Source organism: Marmota marmota, unplaced genomic scaffold, assembly GCF_001458135.2.
Source record: "Marmota marmota marmota unplaced genomic scaffold, marMar, whole genome shotgun sequence".
In the NCBI taxonomy this organism is placed as follows: Eukaryota; Metazoa; Chordata; class Mammalia; order Rodentia; family Sciuridae; genus Marmota; species Marmota marmota.
Genome location: NW_025999925.1, coordinates 5,988,917 through 6,010,378, shown reverse-complemented (window position 1 = coordinate 6,010,378; position 21,462 = coordinate 5,988,917). Strand labels below are relative to the sequence as shown.

The following is a 21,462-nucleotide window of genomic DNA, read 5'->3' as shown; positions in this document are numbered from 1 at the left end:
GCTAGAAACATTGATGTGGCTGTGTCCCTTTAAGTCCTTTGGGTATAGACCAAGGAGAGGGATAGCTCGGTCAAATGGTGGTTCCATTCCTAGTTTTCCAAGAAATCTCCATACTGCTTTCCATATTGACTGTACCAATTTGCAGTCCACCAGCAATGCATGAGTGTATCTTTCCCCCCCACATCCTCGCCATCACTTATTGTTGTTTGTACTCATAATAGCTGCCATTCAGACTGGAGTGAGATGAAATCTTAGTTTTGATATACATTTATCTAATTGCTAGAGATGATGAACATTTTTTCATGTTTGTTGATTGAATGTATATCCTCTTCTGAGAAATGTCTGTTCAGGTCCTTGGCCCATTTATTGATTGGGTTATTTGTTTTTTTTTGTTTTTGGTGTTTAGCTTTTTGAGTTTTTATGGAAATTTATCCTACCAGTGAACTACAAAATGAGGTCTTATTCCTTCCTTGTTTTAAATTCTTTCATTTGATGGCTTAATTCTGTATTTAGATTAAAGTCCATACTCATTTCCTAGGTTTCTAAGACCATAGATGATTTGACTCCTTCTTGCCTCTCATCCACATTTTATACCATTCTGCTTCTTTGCTTGCTTAAACATACCATGTTCCTTTGTGTCAAGGGCATTAGTACTGCTGTCCTCTGCTGAGAACTCTTCCCCCAAATCTTTTGATGGCAGGCTGATTCTTGTCTTTCAAAATCCCAGCTCAAAAGTCACCTATTCTTATATACTGTCTTAGTCCCTGCAGACAGTTGTAACAAAATACCATAGACTGGGTAATTTATAAACAACAGAGTTAATTCTAAGTTAAAAGATACATATAGGCATGTTAAGAATGGAGACTTATAAAATATATAATTGTTATAGTTTGATGCATTTTTAAAAGATGTATGTTTTTGAAGAGACAAAGGTTTTCTTAAAATTTAAGTTTTATACGAATTTAAAGGTAAGATTTTTGTATTATTTTAAAGGAAATTTCATTCTAACCTACATTTTTACAAATAGGATATATTTCCCTTTGTTGAACAGGTTAAATGATTACATATTAGCATTATATACTAAGAGTCTTAGTTATTCTTCATTTTTGTAACAAAACTTTGATTAGAAGAATAATTATATAATTATTTATTGAATATGTTTAGCAAAGAAAAATAGTGTAAAAAAAAAACGAAAACAGAAAATTAGCCTCTCATCTGAAAAATTGTCTTCATATCTAAATCTCCCCTCATCTCTTCATGGATCTTAGCCAAGCCATAATTGAAATGAGAGGCTATTGCTTATTCAGTTTCCTTTTTTGTTTGTTTGTTGGTGGGTGGTACTGAGAACTTGGGGACACTTCAACACTGAGTTATGTCCACAGGCCTTTTTATTTTTTTATTTTGAGACAAGTTCTCATTAAGTTGCCCAGGCTGTCCTGGAACTAGTGATCCTACCTTAGCCTCCCAAGTCACTAAAATGAAAAGCATGTGGCTCTTACTCATTTTTTAAATCTCTCCTGGGTACTTAATATTTTGGATGTGTGAATGGATGTATAGACGGACCAACACATGAACAAAGATATTTACAACCCACCGGAAAAGTCACATGTTGAATAGAAAGACAACATTTTAATCCGAGTTGAAGGGCCAGTTCTAATTCTCTGGTAATTCTGCCATTCACTTACTTTATGACGTTGGCCAGTCTTAATTTTCCTGTGTCTTTAATATACATGTCCTTTAGAAACCTTCTCACTGCTATTGCTTTTCTTCAGTTCTTTTCACCTCATCCTTAAATTATTATAAATTTTTCCTTCCTGCCAACTCTACTGCTCTGTCCTTCAGTCTGTTTCTTATACTAGCATCTGAATAATTCATCCTGCAATACCATATTTCTCATACCATTCATCTCTTTGGTAGATTTTTAACAGTTTCCCTTGGTCTTTTACATAAATTCAACTCCCTTCTTTTTCCAGATTCCCACCTCAGCCTTTGTTTACAGCATTCCTTCATTCATTGGTTAACTGGATCTCCCTTCCTCTTGTGCAGATCTCATGTTTACTTAAAAACTGGGCTTCATTTCCTCTGTTCATGAAGCCTCCAAAGTACACCCTATCCCCAGTATTCCTCCCCTAGTCCCGCTCTCCATGGCACCTGCTAACTCTACAGTGGTTTTCAGTGTCTGTCTGACACTGAGGAGGTCTGGGATCTGTAGCAGTGCCTCAGTTGTACTGAGTGAGTTCAGGGGAAACAAAGGCTCTAGTCCCTCTTTCACCCAGTCTCCATTCTGCATACACATTTTCTATTGTGTATGTTTGAATTTTGTTGTTTCCTTTGAAAGTTTTCTCTTTTGGTAGTATCACTTATGGACTTTATTGTTACTTTTTCTTTTCTTTCTTTTTTTTTTTTTTGTAGATGGACACAATATCTTTATTTTATTTATTTATTTTTTTTAATGTGGTGCTGAGGATAGAACCCAGTGCCTTACACATACTAGGCAAGTGCTGGAGCCCCAGCCCCAGCACCAGCACTATTACTTTGTGTTAAAGCATTTATTTTTCTCTTAGATTTGAAGTTGTTTGAAGACAGGAACCGTATTTTTATGTTCTTTATCTCTCCCTTGCTGTTTTGCTGAAGAAATATTTGTTGTTAATTCGATGAATTAATATTTCTTGACCTAATTTACAGGATATCATGAGACTAAAATGAGAAAAACATGCTTTGAAAAGCGATGTCAAATTAAGTATGTTACTCCCTTTACAGTGTTACCTTGGAATGACAATTGGCTGGAAGCCAAAACTTTTTCCACATTTTAATTTATTTCATTCAATGAACTCTTGAGAGAGTATAAAGCACTAAAAAGTGTTGTCAGCCTCTGTCTACACAGACTTAGTAGAAAGTAAAATATGTAAAGATACAAATTTGCATTACATGAGAAGTATGGTTATAGAAATTTGACAAGAAAACCTGTGAGACAGAGAAGGCAAAGATATTTTAGGTAAGGGAGGTCCTTCCCTCTAAGTGTTATCAGTTAGAAGTTGTGAAATGAATGAGATGGGGAAATCCTTTTAGGCAAATTTAGTAACACACAAAAGCCTCTAACACATGAAGCAAGATCTTGAGAACTTGTGTTACATAGAACTAAAAGAGCTAATGAAATTGATGATAAGCTAGATCTGAGCTGTCTGTACAGCATGGTGGCCAGTAGCCACATATAGCTATTTAACTTAATTAAAATTTAAAAATGCATTTCTATAGTCATCCTGTCCACATTTATCAAGCACATTATACATGTGTGGCTGGTGGCCAACATATTAGCACACATATAGAATATTTCCATTATTATAGAAAGTTCTGTTGGGCAGGGCTGAGCTAGACCATCGAGGACCTTATGTTTTTAGTTAAGGCAAGACTTTTATTGGCAATTTAAGAGTCTTTGAAGAATCCTAAGCAGGGGAGTGACGTGATCAGATTTTCATTTTTAGAAGATTTTTTAGAAGATTTTCAAGTTCCTACCAATTTTAGAGTAAGTAAAACATTTGAATCAAGTACATAGCTTTGCTGACAAAGTATAATTAGAAGGGAATTAGGTAGCCTGGGCTCCTAATTAATTAGAGTGGAGAATAAAATAGAGATATGATTTAAACATCCTTTTAAGACTTTTGACTCCACTAGAGAACTGTCTTGAAAGCTATTGTTATTCTTTACATTAGTGTGGAAAATGTTTTTTCACCTTTTTCTTTTAGTGAAATTACTGGGTGATAAATGTTAGTGATAATGTTATGTGATAAAAATTTTCAAAAACTATTACTCAAGATATTTATATCCTTATTTTGTTATAGGATTTGCCATTATGTTTTGAAAGCTAAGACCAATAACTACCATGACTTGATAATAACTTGACTAAATCAAGATGTTAAATAGAATTGTCATACATTTATTAATCACAGTAATTTAATTAGATTTACTAACAAAATAAAAATGTTGCTTTTAATAATTTGAATTAAATTTTCATGCACATTTGCTAATTTGAGCCTTTTCTTACAGTTAACCCAATATCCACTCCAGTTGTGCTTCCCACACCAGCTCTTTCTCCAAGCTTGATAGCTGATCTTGAAGGTTTAAACTTGTCAACTTCTTCATCAGTCATCAGTGTAAGTTATTTTGAAAATATGTCCTAGCTCAGTTTTCATAGGATGCCATTGCATCTTTTTTTATTGAAATTCAAATAATTTAAGCATATTCTTAATCTAGAATAGTTCCTCATTTAACAAGTCCAAATCAGATTAAGACCTTTTCATTTTGTAAGTGGTTTTTAAATTGATTCTGCCTAAAACATTATTTTCTTAATTTGCTTCTGCTTTATATTCACATGTAATTATTAAGTGTACATTTTTTTCTGGTACTACTATTTATCTGTATCATATAGGGACTTTGTGAAATATTGAGTTAGTTTACATATAGTCATATGACACTGAACAATATGGATATGTTCTAAGAAGTGTATTTTTAGGTGTTTTCATGGTGGGACATGATAGAGTATACTTACACAAACTAAGACAGCTGTGATGTCTCTAGGCAATACCGTGTTATAGTACTGACATCATACATAGTCTGTCATTGACTGAAAAGTCATCATGCAACACTTAACTGTACTTAAATCCTACCTAAAAGAACGGTTGTCCAGGGGCTGTATATTTAATTAAATGGTAGAGTTCATTGCCCTTAGTTCAATTCCTAACACCAAGAAAAGAAAGAAAAAGAATTTTTCTCTATAGTAACTTACTTACATTCCCCTTCTGTTTCTTCCACATAGCTCATTTACCATATTGCTACTAAAAGTTCATAATTGTTTTCATTCTAAAAGCCCAACATTGTATTTCTCTTTGTGTTTATTACATCCACTGATGTCTTTTTAAAAATTTCTTTAATGTTATTTATAGATTATGACCTGATGTGAGACAAGAGACCTGCTTATCACAAAATAATGTCAGAACCATCAACCCATCATAGTATCTGAAAGTGCAATAACTTTTTTTTGCATTAGCATGTTATATCCATTAACCACTCACTTTAAATCAAGAATGTTGCCTAGGATGTATAATCTGTTGACATGCTTGACCTGTTAATTTGTTATCAGAAATCTACAAACTAAATAGTAGTTGGCAAGGTTTGATGGACACAGGGTCCATCAATGATCAGGTGCTTCAAGTAGTTCCAGATTATTAACTGGTGATCTCAGCTGCCAGGGAGCATACAGCTGCGTCTACCAAATGTAGAGAAGAAGAGTACCTAAGTCTTATCTATTTTACAGAAAATTTCTCCTTTAAAGCAAATGTAGTACCCCAGGGCCATGCAGGGAAGTTCTGAAAAGAGCTACTTGCCTTTTTGTTCACCCTTGGTCAGCTCACTTAGGAAGTACAGGTGAAAATTATTAAGCTAAATTTTTTTTTTTTTTAAGTGTTGAATGATACTTTCTCACAGCCACTCAGAAATGAGTAAGAATGGTATTTGGAATTTTAGTTCACTCCTCTTATTTCTACAAGGAAAAGGCACATTAAAAGAAATGGGGAGCATTGAAAATAAACAATTAAGTCTTATATTTTTTTCAAGTAATAAATATTTATTGAGCATTTGTGATATACTCTAAAGAGAAAAGTGTAATCAAAAAATCTATAGTGAAATAGTTCCTTAATCTAAGAATTCAGTTCAAGAGATCCCTAAAAACTTGGTTAGGCAGGTACCAAGATGAATAACTTGTGTGCAGATATCAGATGTCCAGGGTACCAGTCCCTGCTTTGTTCCTCAGTAGCTGTTTAGCGTTGGGCAAATTAGTCCGTAGCATTTCTGCACCTCAGTTCCTATAAGGATAATCTCTACCTTGCAGGATTATTGTGAGATTAATGAGATAATAACATGTAAAGGACTGGCACATTATTGTCACTCAATAATACTAACTAATATTGTTAGGAGTAATATGTGATGATGGACACTAGTAGACTCTTACACTTCATTAACTGTCAAAAAAAATGCAGTTGAGATCACAAAGGCTTGTAGTCAGTGTTCATTCATCATGAAGCAATTGGAAGACTCACCCTTTTGTACTAAGAAAACATTTATTGGGATGATCTCTTGAAAAGAAAAAAAGCCCTCCATCTGAAGTTTGGTGAAACAGGACTGCCAAGTAATACAGTGGAGTAATACAGTGGCCCAGCACTCATGCCCAAGGACTAACAAATGATCAAGCAGTTAACACCCAAGAGAAAGAACAGCAACCAGATTCCCCAGCAACAGCCAAATAAAGAAAGGAATAGATTTTAAACAAAAAGGTAGAACTTTGAAAAGTAAGACATAGAAATAAATTGAATATCTTGGTGCACAGTGGCATGGCCCCCTACCCTCACCTCCAGCCCTCAGAACAATACTGAGAAAAGAAGACAAATCAACCAAATTCTAAGTTTTCTCATTATGTGTATGAATTTGGAAAGAAGTGGACCAAAGACTGGAGAGGGAAACAAGGAAAAATCCTCAAAAATTATAACTCGCATATAATGTTAAGGATCCTCAACAAATACAGGAACTTTTTTATAACTTTAACTTTAAAGTTAAAGTCAACATGTAGCCCTAGTTGTTTGGAAAAGAGAAATAAAAGTAACTTATAATCAAGTAATATTTACCTTGTTCTAGAAATGCTTGGTCGTGACCACAAAAGATATGTAATGAAGCAGTTGAATGATACTGACACTCATATGTAGAGCTCATGAATGTGGGAACTATAAATGGAGACCTATAAAGGTATATTGCAATGGCACCTCAAATACTATGGAATGTGCTGTGACATTGACTTCCAAACATCGAGCACATTTTCTAGACCAAAGTATTTGTATTCCTGGAAAAATGAGCATATTAATACCTTGCCAAAAATTGCTTTGTACTTTTTTGTTAAACGTCCTAGGATCAAATAATTTTAAACAAGTTTTTACCTGATAATTGTCCAGTAGACATTTCAGTGTTACCAGTTTTATTTTTTATAGTTGATAATTAATCAACAATATGCATAAAATCTGTTTCGATTTTACATGTTATTTGTTGATTTCTTACTATGAAATAACATGAGATGGGTAACATGTAGACCATTATCTTTTTCTATCACCACAGTCACCACAATTTCATGAAGGACATTGTACAATGTGCATCAAATGGTTTGCTCTATTTACTGCAGAATATCTGCCGTCCCAGGCCTTTACCACTTAACGCTACTAGCATTCTTTACTCTTCCTAGCCCATTTTTTATCCAGCTGCAGGCATTCCAAGCAATGTAATGTAGCTGCTAAGGAATAGGCTCTTTAGCCAAACTTCCTGCATTCAATCTGAGCTCTGCCCTTTACAAAATTAGGGATTTGGGCAACAGACTTTACCTTTCTGTATCTCAGTTTGTTTTCATGTGTAAAATAAATATAGTAATGCTATCTGCTTCATACAGTTGTTGTTAATATTTAAGATGAGTTAACATGTGAAATGTTAGTAACAGCACCTGATACCTGTTAAGTACAAATTATTTGGTTATTATTTTTGTTTTTATTTTGTTATAGCTTCATAAGGGAAATAAAATATGACTCAAGAAAATTGTGTCATTTTCCTTCTGTTAAGGCTGCACATAGTTATGCTTAGACATTGAGATAACTATAAGTCCTACTTACAGAAAAAAGGGAATGAAGACACTGATCATTGCTGAAACCAGTTAAGGGATGATTCAAAAATAGAATTGGTATCTTTGAAATTATAGTTATAAAAATGTATAAATAATAGTTTAAAATGAAAAAATTGATTGTGATGATAAGAAAAGATAATGGTCTGCATGTTAGCCATCTCATTTTATTTAATAGTAAGAAATCAATAAATAACATGCAAAATTGAAATAGATTTTATTTTTATATGACTTAGAACTCTTAAAAGAGCTTTTATCTGAAGTTTTGGAAAGATTTATTTTACTTTCTTCAGTGAAAATACAGCTGTGATCCCATCTGATGGGGTAATATGTCTGTTCCTCTGTCTTTCTGTCTATCCATGTTTGTGGTGATGTCATATTCACAATAGTTAACAGTTATTCTAGGTGGTACAATTTGGGGGTCACTTGTTGATTTCCTTTTTGTACTTTTCTGTGTTTAAATATTTCATAATAAGAACTAATTAATTTTTTTAAACAATAGAGTTGTTGCAACATATCAAAACAGGAAAAATTAATCTGTGATATTACCAGTCAGAATATGATGACTCTTAGGAAAATAAGTGCTTGTAAGAGAACTCAGAGGAACTTCCGAGATGCTGCTCACATGCTGCCTTTTGATCTGGGTGTTGGTATGGGGGTATATTCAGTTTATTTTAAAAAATCATTGGATTAACGTGGTGGTACATGCCTGTAATCCCAGCAATTGAGAGGCTTTGGAGAGGGAATCCCAGTTTCAAGGCAAGCCTTGGCAACTTAGTGAGATCCTATCTCAAAATAAAAATTTAAAAGATGTGGGGATGTAACTTCATGGTAGAATATCCCTGAGTTCCATCCCCAGTACCAAAAAATAAAATAAAATAATAAGTGTGGTACTTTAATGAGATGAGAAAACATGTTAGAGTGTGAACAGAAAATGGGTTACAGAAATGTTATATATGTAGGTCTCGGTTTTGTAAAACTATGTGTGGTATGGTTTTTGTTTTTGTTTTCATTACAAGGAAATGGGAGTAGGAAAAAATCCATCACAGTGTTAGCAGAATTTTTTGGATAATGAGATTATGTTGATTTATATTTTTCAGCATTTTCCAGATTTTCTTTGATTTAGATGTAATACATCTATCTATGACAGGGTAGCCAGCAACCTGACAGAGCAGGTTCCTGCTAGGAGGGGTGAGACACCTGGGAAGATAAAAAGTGTGAAATGATCAGTAAGAAATAAAGACAAAGCCAGAGATTAGATTTAAGAAGCAGGGCACCTGATGGGTCTTCCAGCCCTGATAGGAACTAAAACTGAACAACTGAAAAGGCCCCAATTCTTTATTTCTTAAGGGAAAGTAGATCAAAGGCAGGGATAAGGTTTCAGTGTGGCAGGATCTTGCAGTAAACACATTGTTTGGTGTTTGGCAGGTTATACCCATCTCCTAGCATAGGCTGTGCGCTGAGGCAGGGCACTAGCATGATCTGAATTTTCTCAAACTGGGGAATTTCACCCAGGAGTTCCCAGAAAAGCAGATTCCCTGACTTATATTGGCACAAACAAACCCATAATTCATATAAAGCTTCCAACAAAAAGCAATACCTTTTTTTTTTTTTTTTTTTTTTGCTGCTGCTGGGGATTGAACCCAGGGATGCTTTACCTCTAAGCTATACTCGCAGTCCTTCTAATTTTTTAAATTTGAGGCAGGGTTTCTCTAAATCTCACTAATTTGCCGAGTCTGGACTAGAATTTGCAATTCTGCTTCAGCCTCCTAAGTCTCCCTAGAAACTTACAGGTGTGTGCTATCACGCCTGGCAAAACAACAAGAACAACAAAAAACAAAACAAAACAACAACCAAAAAAAAAGTTTTAGAAGATGGAAAGATCTCCCTTGTTCTTGGATATGCAGAATTAATATTGTCAAAATGACCATACTACCAAAAGCATTATACAGATTTAATGCCATTCCAATCAACCCAAAGACATTCCTCATAGAACTAGCAAAAGCAGTCATGAAATTCATCTGGAAAAATAAGAGACCCAGAGTAGCTAAAGCAGTCCTTAGCAAGAAGAGTGAAGCAGGTAGCATCACTATCCCAGACCTTAAAGTATACTACAGAGCAATAGTAACAAAAACAACATGGTATTGGCACCAAAATAGACTGGTAGACCAATGGTACAGAACAGAGGACACAGAGACCAACCCACATAATTGCAGCTATCTTATATTACACATAAGTGCCAACCACATAGATTAGAGAAAAGAAAGCCTCTTCACAAATGGTGCTGTGAAAACTGGAAATCCATATGCAACAAAATAAAATTAAACCCCTATCTCTCACTATACACAAAACTTAACTCAGAGTGGATCAAAGACCTAGGAATTAAACCAGAAATTAATTAATGTATTAGAAGAAAAAGTAGGCCCAAATCTTCATCATGTTGGATTAGGCCCCAAGTTTCTTAATAAGACTCCTATAGCACAAGAATTAAAACCAAGAATCAGTAAACTAAAAAACTTTTTCTCAACAAAAGAAACAATCAGTGAGATAAATATAGAGCCTACAGAATGGGAGCAAATCTTTACCACAGGCACATCAGATAGAGCACTAATCTCTAGGATATATAATATACTCAAAAACCTTAACACCAAAAACACAGATAACCCAATCAATAAATGGGCCTAGGAACTGAACAGACACTTCTCAGAAGAAGATATACAATCAATCAACAAACTTATGAAAAAATGTTCAACATCTCTAGCAATTAGAGAAATGCAAATCAAAACTACTCTTAAGATTTCATCTCACTCCAGTCAGAATGGCAGCTATCAAGAATACAGACAACAGTAAATGTTGGTGAGGATGTGGGGAAAAGGCACACTCCTACATTTCTGGTGGGACTGCAAATTGATGCAGCCAGTATGGAAAGCAGTATGGAGATTCCTTGGAAAACTGGGAATGCAACCACCATTTGACCCAGCTATCCCACTCCTCGGTCTAGACCCAAAGGACTTAAAAACAGCATACTACAGGGACACAGCCACATCTGTTTATAGCAGCACAATTCACAATAGCTAAACTGTGGAACCAACCTAGGTGCCCTTCAGTAGATGAATGGATAAAGAAAATGTGGTGATATATATATCTATATAGATATATATGTGTGTGTGTACATATATATATATATATATATATATGTACAAACATACAATAGAATATTACTCAGCATTAAAAAAGAAGAAAATCATGGCATTTGCAGGTAAATGGATGGAGTTGGAGAATATCAGGATAAGTGAAGTAAGTCAATCCCAAAAACCCAAAGACCGAATGTTCTCTCTGATAAGTGGATGCTGATCTATAATGTGGGGAGGGAACATAGAAAGAATGGAGGAACTTTGGATTGGGCAAAGGGGGAGGGAGGAGAGGAGAGCGCATGAGATGGACATCATTACCTTAGGTACATGTATGATTGCACAAATGGTACGAATCTGCATTGTGTACAACCAGAGAAGTGAAAAGTTGTGTTCCATTTGTGTGCAATGAAACAAAATGCATTCTGCTGTCAAGTATAACTAATTTTTAAAAATGAAATATATGTATATATATTTATATAGCTTTGACATCATATATATATGTGTATGATGTCAAAGCTATATAAATATATACATATATTTCATATATATATACATATATACATATATTTACATATGTATATATATACACATATATTTCATATATATATAAATATATATACATATATATTTTTTTACTTATATAGGTTTGACATCATCTGTTCTACTTTTTCCCCTTCCTCTAGCCCTCAAGTTGAGTAATAGAACTATGCAAGGAAAATTTGGAAAATTGACTCCAAAGAGAGCCAGGTGCAGTGACCTGCCCCTGTAGCTACTTGGGAGGCTTAGGCAGTTGGTTTGCTCAAATCCAAGAATTCAAAGCCAGCTGGCAACCTAGTGAGGCCCTATCTGAATAAAACAAAAAAATAAAAAATAAAAATAAAAACAAGAACAACAACTCCCCCCCCCCCAAAAAAAAAAGAAGGAGAAAAAAAAAAAAAGAAAAAGTGGTTCAGTGAAACAAAAAGTTAAGGTCCCTGAGAAGTACAGAGATCTGCACAATCAGAAGCCTTTGTAGAGAAAATTATAATTGGTGAGTCTGCTCAGCAAAGTTGACCATTCTCATAGTGTGCATATCTAAGTCAGGCAAAAGTCACTGTGTGCCAATCCTGAAAGTTTGTTGTAGGTTTGTAACATTTTTCCATCTCAGATATTCCATACTAAAAGTAGATATCAGTTTGCTTTAAAATGTTTTGGATTGGCTGCATATTTTCTTGTTCTCAGAACTTAAAAGAGAAAAGAAAACTAAATTTATTGAGAGCATTCGGTGTTATACTAAGTTAAGGGAAAAAAATTACACAAGTTATATTCTTAAGAAAATATTAAAGGAGTAGTAAATACTAAGTGTCTTTCCTTAGTAACATTTTTCTTAATTCTGCTTAATACCACCAGGACTCGTGTTACAGAAATCCATAATACTTCCCACAAAGTAATGAAGCAGTGCTAAGAAAAATGGGCTCTGCAGGAATTTTTGGAGCTTGTGTTCAAGCATTTCTTCCCTGTGTCATTTCTATTTTGAAGAAAATGTTAGCACCTCATGAACTGAACCAAGTATCAGTGGGTCAAGCCATCTCTCTTGTTCTTTGTCTTCTCTTCCTTAAGATCAGGGAATTGATTCTTGGATAATGCTCCCAAGTCTAGCAACTGTAGCTCAAGGGTCACCTGAACGAGCACCTGTAGTTTTCCCTAAATCCTGATCTTATAGTTATCCATTTGTATCTTGAAATGATCAAGCTCTTCCTGTACTCCAGCTGAAAACTTATTCTGCTGTTATTTCACTAGAGAGGCAATGCATTTACTAAAACTACTGCTTAGTTGTTTTAGACCTATAGTAGTTCATTCCATCTGATGACCAACCAAGCAATCAAAAGTTTTTCCACCTATTGTGTTTTCTTAATATTATTGAATAAAGTAACTTAAATCAAATATAAAATATGAAAGTTTATTTCAATTCTTGAATAGTGTGTATATGATATTTTTAAATATATATTATAGGAAGCTTGTTTTTAATATTTTAAAAGGTTAAAGTAAGCTGCTTTAAAATTTAAAAAGTCTTAACTATGTTGGCAAAAAATGTAGGCATAGCTAGTGGGAATGCATATTGGTAAAACCATGATTTAAAGAGTAATTTAGAAATGTTCAGTGAATTGAAAATTTCCATCCCTTTAACCCAGCAATCTGTATTGATACATGTGAAAACAGGAATGTTCACTGGCACATATTAAGAGCACAAAATTGTAAACAAGCTGTTTTTCCTAGTTTAGATACACAAATTGTAGCAGACTTATACAATGAAATACTGTGTCAGTTGTTAAAATGTACTAACTACAAATACATCCTCCACATAGGTAAACCTCCAAAACAATATTTAAAAAGTTAACTCATAGGATAGTGTAATATGAAGCCATTCATAGAAAATATAAAAATATGTAAAATAGTTATATAGTTAATGGATGCATTTTTAAAAGGTCATTGGTAGTGATCAGATCTTTATTAGTTTATTAGGAGATTAATTGAAATGTCTTAAAACATACTTGCAACTGATGAACATCAAGTGTAAATGCTGGTTACTTATCACACCAAGAGGAAAGAGGAATGAAATCTGAGAGATACGCTTGAGAGTGTCATTCAGATTTGTTAAATTTTATTCATGGTGTTGTCACTGTTTTTTTTTTGTTTTGTTTTTTAATCTATTCTTTATCTCTTTGTCTGAATTATTTTACAATTCAGTTATCATAAATTGGAATAATAATAAATATAAACTTCACTAAATATGAAATATTACAGATGTCCTTGATGACATTGAATTCTATTCTGTCCTGTACACATTAATTCATTTGGTTTGTGTTTCACACTAAATCTAAAAACGTATCATTTTTTACTTTAAGGTTTATGTTTTTATAGTTTCTTTCATTTCCTAATTATGTGGTAGACCCCTTAAAATAATTCAGCTATTAAAATGCACCTGTGTGTTGCCTGAACTCTTACTTACTCTTGATTAGCCTGACAAGTCTTTTCTTCATAGGTGACCTTACATACCTCATTCCATGCTTAACTTTTGTAAATTCCAAGTTAGAGGTCATATCAATGAGAGTTAACAAGTCCATATCAGGTTTTAAATAACAAGAAAAATACCTTAAAACTCTCAAAGAATTATATAACAAAATTACAGTGAAATAAAATTAGTTTAACTCTTTAGATTCATTGCCAAGAAAAATATTTTTATTTATATTAGCCATGTAATTGATTGAGGATAGTAATTGTTTCTTAAAAAGTTCAACAAGAAGAATCAACCGTATTCTAATATAAGCTTAAAGCAAGACATACCTTTCATAAACCTAATCACAGATGGTCTGACTTTAGATTGTGGGATACTGGCTATATTTCTTAGGTCTTATTTTGCAGCATTCTCATTAGTATAAAAGTTTCTGATGCCTAAGAACGTTCATGTATATATAATTTTTATATTGTTCGTAGAAAATAGATTACGTATTTGCATTCTAAGGCAAATGCATACTAAGATTCTTTATTACAACCTAATATCATTTACTTACAAGACATTTTTACTGAACACATTATCACCAAGTTACTGTGCTAAGATTAATAAGACATAGTCCCTTCCTAAAGGAGCTCACAGTTTAGTGAATGAAACAGACCAAAAATCTTTATAAGAAAAGAGAAAGGAACATGTAACCCTGAAAGAGGCGCTGTAAGGACATGGTCAGTCATATTTTATTTATTTATTTATTTATTTATTTATTTATTTATTTATTTTTAACTGTAGATGGACACAATACCTTTATTTTATTTATTTGTTTGTTTATGTGTGCTGAGGATTGAACCCAGTGCCTCACGAACATTGTTCTAGGCAAGTGCTCTACCACTGAGCCACAACTCCAGCCTAGGCAGTGATATTTGTGATGGGTCTTGAAGAATGACTCATTCCACCAGCCAAGAAGAAGAGGAGACAAGATTTCAGACACAGGGCATGGTCAGATCAACGACAAAAGATACAATGTGTATCATGTTTTTGATAAATTATGTAGCTACAAATAGGTAGTGTAGAAAATGTATGTCTTGGAAAGATGATGAAAGTGGCTACAGATGAAAATGGTTAATAGGTTAGAAACCAAGTTATGAAGACTTTGAAAGGAATTGTGAAGATTCTTTTTAGAGGTCACTGGTAGCAGTCAAATCTATTGTTAATTTATTAGAAAGATTAATTGGACGGGAAGAGAATAACTGAAGGGGTTCGTGATTATTTAGATAGGTAACTGGGGTTTTCATTTGAATGATTATCTGGATAATAGTATTTAAGTAACAAAAGTAGAAAATACAGAAGAAAATAGGAGAGGACAATAACACTGGAATTTAGTTTGGGACATGTTGACTCTGAGGTACTTGTGGAACATCAAGCTGGGGATTTACAGTAAGACCTTAATTTCTGTATTTCAGAGAAGAGCCAGATCAGCTATTTTTAAATATGAATGCTCATGCATTATGTATGCGCACACACTGGTCAAAGCTATCAGGATATAGATAATCATTTAAGGTAGGGAAACAGGGTGGGCACAGTAGCACATGCCTGTAACCCCAGCAACTCGGGAGGCTAAGGCAGGAGGATCACAAATTCAAGGCTACCCTCAGCAATTTAGCAAGGCCCTAAGCAAATTAGTGAGAATCTGTCACAATATAAAAATAAAAGGGGCTGAGGATATGGCTCAGTGGTTAAGCACTGCTGGGTTCAATTCCCAGTATCAAAAAAATAAATAAATAAATAAAAGGTAGGGAAACAGAAGAGCCTAGTCAGGAACACTTTGTGGGGTGAGAAGATGAATGAAGATGGAATTCTGTGAAACAGGAGAATGAACAAAGGAAAAGGCCAAATGAAAGGAGTGAAATATGGAATGAAAGTGTGGAACAGATAAGAGTATGAGAAAACTCCATTCATTGAGGGAAACAGACAAATCATTAGTGCTGTAAGTGCTGTACTATTAGAGCACAAACTCACTAACTTGGCAATGAAGGTCTTTTAGAAAAGAATTTACATATAGGACCAGGGAGCTGAGTCTTGAATAAGAAAGAGTTTGTCTGAGTGGCTAGAGTAAAAGGAATGACATTCTGGGCAGAGGAAATAGTGGGTGCAGAGACCTAGGATGCGAAAGAACTTGGAATATTATAGAAACACTAGTTTGGTGTGGCTGAAGTATAGCATATGTAGATTGGAATAACCATTTCTGATGCCAGAGAAGTATGTTGGCGATAAGCTCTTAGAAAAAGTTTAGTAATGATTTCTTAACTTGTTGCTTTCTAATTTTTTCATGTCCTAGCACCCATAGAAAAGTAGCAATGTGCTTAATGTGTTCTGAGTAAACAGAGAATGGTAAAAGATGCTGGAGGAACTCCAGCTACCAAGACCCACCTGGCTTCCTGGTGGTTTGCAGGGGACAGCATACCTCTAACTCATTTAGTAAGGAAGCCATGACTATGCCGCTGTAAAAATGACAAATCTGATCTGCATGGATCACCATCCCTATGTGAAGTTTAATTTAGGAGGATACAGGAAGGCTCATTAAGATAATTGATCATGATAAAATACAAAGGTATAGTATATTGGGGAACAGTAATTCTAAGAACAGTCCATGAATGGAGAAACAGAGCTGGGATAGCTGGGGGTGGAGGCTAATTTGTTAAAATATGCTACTGAGTTAGCCAAACTTAAGCTAAAGGGCACAGTCCTCCACACCACTACATTGGCCCAAGGTTTCTGATGCCAACTGCAGGTTGAAGTGTTTCCCCAAAACTACCCTCAGATTTAATCATTTGTTAGAACAACTCACCAAACTCAGGGAAGGGCTATATTTTGCATAAAACTTGATTACAATCAAAGGTTAAAAACTAGAATTAGCCAAAAGATGCAACAGATAGGGCAGATTCTGGGAGAGTTCCAAACGGAGCACTTCTGGATTGCCCTAGTGGCACTGAAATGTGGCAGTATGCTGAGAGTATGGCCAATAAAGGAAGCTTCCCCAGCTTCAGGGTCCAGAGTTTTTATTGAGACTTTATTACCTAGGTATGATTGAATTATTGCCACATGGTTGGACTGAATCTCCAGCCCTCCCCTCTCCCAAGAGATCAGGTGGATTAATAAGTGACCCAAAACCCCAACTCTGTAATCTCACAGTTAATCTTTCTGGCGTGGTCGGCCCCCAGTCCTGATTTGTCTCTTATCTAGGGGCTCACTATGAGGTACCTCAGTGGCATAAATCATTGTGTGGAGATACTGTGGGCCTTCCATGAATAATAAAAATCACTTCTATTATTGCGGTAATTCCAAGGCTGACTCTCAAGAGCTGAGACCAAGCCCTAGTTTCTTCAGAATATGAAGCCAGAGATATAGTGGTAAATAAGATGTGAAGGTTCCTGCCTTCATTGAGTTGATGGTTGAGTGTTTTTTAAAGAAAAACTGCCTTAAAGGCATGTAATTATAGAGTACTGAGTGCTTTTGCTTTTGTAAAATCTTGCTCATTTGAAAATTTCTTTAGATACAACTTAACATTGTTTTTTTCCCTGATTATGAACCTAAACCTTATTAGCTGAACTCAACAGTCGACGTTTTTTTTCTTCTGTACCACCGTAGCTTAAAATCTAACAAGACATTCAATAGTGAACACAATTTAAAATGTGGATATCTGAAATACTTTTCCTCTCAATGAAGATATAGAAAGATAATTTTTAGTCAGCTCTTCACCATCTGCTTTCCTTGAATTGGCTTTGTGGTTTGTCACTTCATCCTCACATGATGCCAGGGTGAAAACAGTGATAACAAAATCAAACCAGCATCTGTACATGTTGATACCAGTAGTCAGCATGGAGTTTCCTGTGACCAGAAAAAGAGGATATTAAGTTTGACAGGGTGACCAAGAAGCCATGTAACTGATGTCCCTGCCCCGCACCCCTCCAAATCTCTCCAAGGATCTTACAGGCTGAAGGACAGGAGGAAACCTGTATGTAATGCACTTGAATCTGGGGAGACGGATTGAGGCAAAGAAAATGCATTTTTTTATACACAAAACAAATACAGCTTCCAACATTAGTTTTTTACATTAATTCTCTTGGATTCAGTACATCTGAAGTCTGCTGAAGCAGTGTTTGGATAATAATGTGTGTTATAATAATGGTTGATATGATTAAAGTTGCTTTATACTTAGGATTTCATTTTCTCTTGAATGGACTTTTATCTTAAGTAGATTCTCATCCTCCACCCTTCCAGTTGCTACTAGTTAGTGTTGTACTGTGTTTTTTTCAAGTTACTCTGCAAGGACAGATTGCTTTGAAGCATAACTTAGTTGAATAAGAGCATTTACTAAGTCATAGTGTTTCATGAATAGTGGTCTCATTCATAAAGATGATAATATGTCTATGATAAAGATTGTTTTCTTATATAGTAGAACTATCTCATAAAATATTTTTTATACTTTACTTTGAAAAGTTAAAGTGTATCCCAGCCCCAGGCTAAGAAGCAAGTCCAGATAAGATCAAATTCTTTGGGGTTTATAGGAGAAGGAATTATAAGCCAAAATTAAAAATAATTTTGTCATTTTAAATTTGGGGAAAATCCTTTATTTGTTCTGATGAAAATGTCAGTAGTCACAGAACTGTGGTAAAAATAATGAAAAATCACTGGCCTGAGTCTGCTTAAATTGAAAACATTTTTTAATTAAAATTTGACAGTATTTTGTGCTTCCATTGCCTAGCCACGTCCCATCTTGTTCTTCCATTCAATTCTCTTCTGGGCATGAATTACTTTAATTTTTAAATTAAACGATAAGGTATGCCATCTTGCTTCTTGATCTTTTTGTTTCTGCACTTCTTTGAAGGTCTCATAGTTATAAGACCATTTTCAACTGTAACTTTTCCAGGTGATTAAAAAGAGCCATTTAAAAAAAAAAAAAAGACTGTTATTAATTTTTACTGGCAGATTTTTTTATTGCAAAGTATTTTTGAATTTGTTTAAATATATGTCAGCTTATACTTAACTAGTGGATAATACTGGTAATGCTTTGTCAGTATTTCAGTACAATTCTCCATGAGGAGAAATCTATATCAGATGCTAATTACAGTAGTAATTAATTGTGACAAAAATTCAGGCCAACAAATAACAAAGGAAATATATATATACAAATCTAAAAGAAATTAAAGAATTAAAGACTTGATGGTAAAGAAAAGTTTAGGTCTTTTATTTTTCTCTTCTCTATTATGGTTTCTTTTGCTTAAGTGTGGGTTCATTATTTTCAAAGTTGAGACAATTTACTGAAAAAGATCTACCCATTTATTTCTAAGATTATGATATTGGACTTTTGTTTATTGTAATTAAATGTAATACAATAGGAAATGAGTTTTTTTTAAATAAATATAGTTTGTTTTTAAAATATTTATCCTTTTTAGTAATCTTATTTTCCATATCTAAAGCTGACTAAACTTTTTGGGACTGTCAGCTGCTATGTTTCAAGTTTTTTTACTTCTGTTGAATTGTGATATTTGTGATGAATTATACATTTTTTAAGCTTTAAGATATCTTAGGGTATTATGCACTGGCCAATCACATATTATAGTATTGAATCTCTTAACATGAGAACCCTGAACTAAACATGGAAAATATTATTATAATACTTTAAAAAGTTTGTTTCTCTTCCAAGGAGGAGAAAATGGATTCATTCCATACAAACATAAGACATTAATTTATTATGAGAGACTGTAAAGATTTAGAGTATGAAGTAAAAATGGATAAGTACAGTATATGACAGTATAATCAAAAGAAAGTAAAAACTACTTACCTTAGAACATACCAGACACACTGCTATTTAAACCATTTAGGAATGTAATTACACACAACTTTGATAAGCTTATCAATCGGGGTTATGTCTCTTAAATTTGCAGCTTTCAACATTACTGAATTTATAATATATCCCCTATATGTTAAATTAATATCTGTTCTTTACTTTGATTCAAAAAATATATCCTTCCCAAAAGAAATGAAATTCCAGCAACTTCACTTTACACTGCATGTTTTAGATGAAAGGAGAAACTTGCCAAATGCCACATAAGCATCTCTTTGAATCTTTTTTCAAGCAAACCAGTTCTGGGAAGATGTATAAAATAGTCAAGGAAGTGCAAACACTGTATCTTAGATGAAAGTAGGGAAATCTTTTTGTATGTAATTTTGTCTTTAAGTATGGATAATAATATTTTAATTTTTCTTACAAAGTCTTTTATCTGTTAGGGATTAAAAACCAAAGTATTTATTGATGAAATTGTATCATAGCTAGAATTTGCTGTTAGATAATTCATAAGTGGAATAAACGATTGGATAAAACAGATTGGCCAAATTTTGATACTTCCACTGTTGCGTGTGTGTGTGTGTGTGTGTGTGTGTGTGTGTGGTGTGTGTGTGTGTCTGTGTTAGAAGCGGGAGGGGAGATTGATTGATTGGGTGCTGTGTGTTGCACCCAGGGCCTCATGCTGGTTAAGTCCACACTCTACCACTAAGCTACACCCCACCCCCTAAAGCTTGATCACTTTGAAACTTAGTGATTAGTTCCTCTTTCTTTTTTACATTAATCTTTCTGCTTTGTGTACATTTGAAATTTTTCATAATAAGTTTATTAAGTGTATAATTTCAGAAATTCATTTATCACATATTTTCATTGAAGATTGAACACTCACACTTCATAGAGTATGATCTGGCATAAAGTCTTATATATTTAAACTAGTGCCTCAGTTCTTGAATTAAGTTCAGAGTCTCATCTTTAAAATTTGGGAACTGGAATTGACTGTTTCCAAGGTCCCTTCCAACTCTTAAGTGGAGAGACTTCAGATGACATCAGAAAACATCACATAGAAGAAGGATTGCCTTATCTTTTTATTAGAAATATAGATCTTAGAGTCTGAGTCTCTAGAAGATAGGATAGGGCCTTTTATTGGCCTTTTTATTCCAAGTGCTTAAGACATAATAGTTGCTCATCAAATGTGTTTTGAATGAGTGAAATTAATCTTTCCAGTTTTCCAGCTTCATTTTTATAGAAACCTATCCCCACTATTGTCAGTTTAAAGGGCTCTGTTTTTAGAATGTTTATTCACATCATTGAGAGAATTACTCCCATCAAGCACATATCTGGAAAAGATTGTGTTCCTTTACATATTGCTTTTATTGCTTAACATGTAATATTTAACACCATAAATGGAGAATAAGTTAGTGCTTTAAATTATTTGACTAAAAGTATCTTAATAATTCATTCTTTATATTTCCTCAGTGCACTTTTAATTTGGCTAAACAACAACAACAACATGATAAACTGTGAAAAAAAATTACTATTTTGACTTTATTTCCCTGTCAACAGAACAAATCTCCTAAAAATTTAAAGCACATCTTTCTAAGGTAACATTTACCTCCTCACATCTTTAGCAGCGATCAGACATGACATGGGACATATTCATTGACCCTAAAAATTTTCATCAGAATCATGCACTGAAAGGGGGCAGCCCCAGCCAGACAAGAGGCTCATTTCAATTTTAACGGCTGTAATTAAAGGTTAATTCACTGAGTCAGGATTAACGAGGAAAGTA

At 34.1% G+C, this 21,462-nt stretch overlaps 1 protein-coding gene across 6 annotated transcripts in view; it reads left to right on the top strand.

Annotated features, from left to right (window-relative positions):
* The window catches only part of Ap3b1 (adaptor related protein complex 3 subunit beta 1), a 246,829-nt gene that overhangs the window by 169,641 nt on the left and 55,726 nt on the right, over nt 1-21,462 (top strand). For all 6 annotated transcript variants that reach the window (XM_015497828.2, XM_048800176.1, XM_048800179.1 and 3 more), the window contains one exon: nt 4,045-4,151. In XM_015497828.2, coding sequence (XP_015353314.1) covers nt 4,045-4,151 — 107 coding nt within the window. The remainder of the gene's footprint in view (nt 1-4,044; nt 4,152-21,462) is intronic.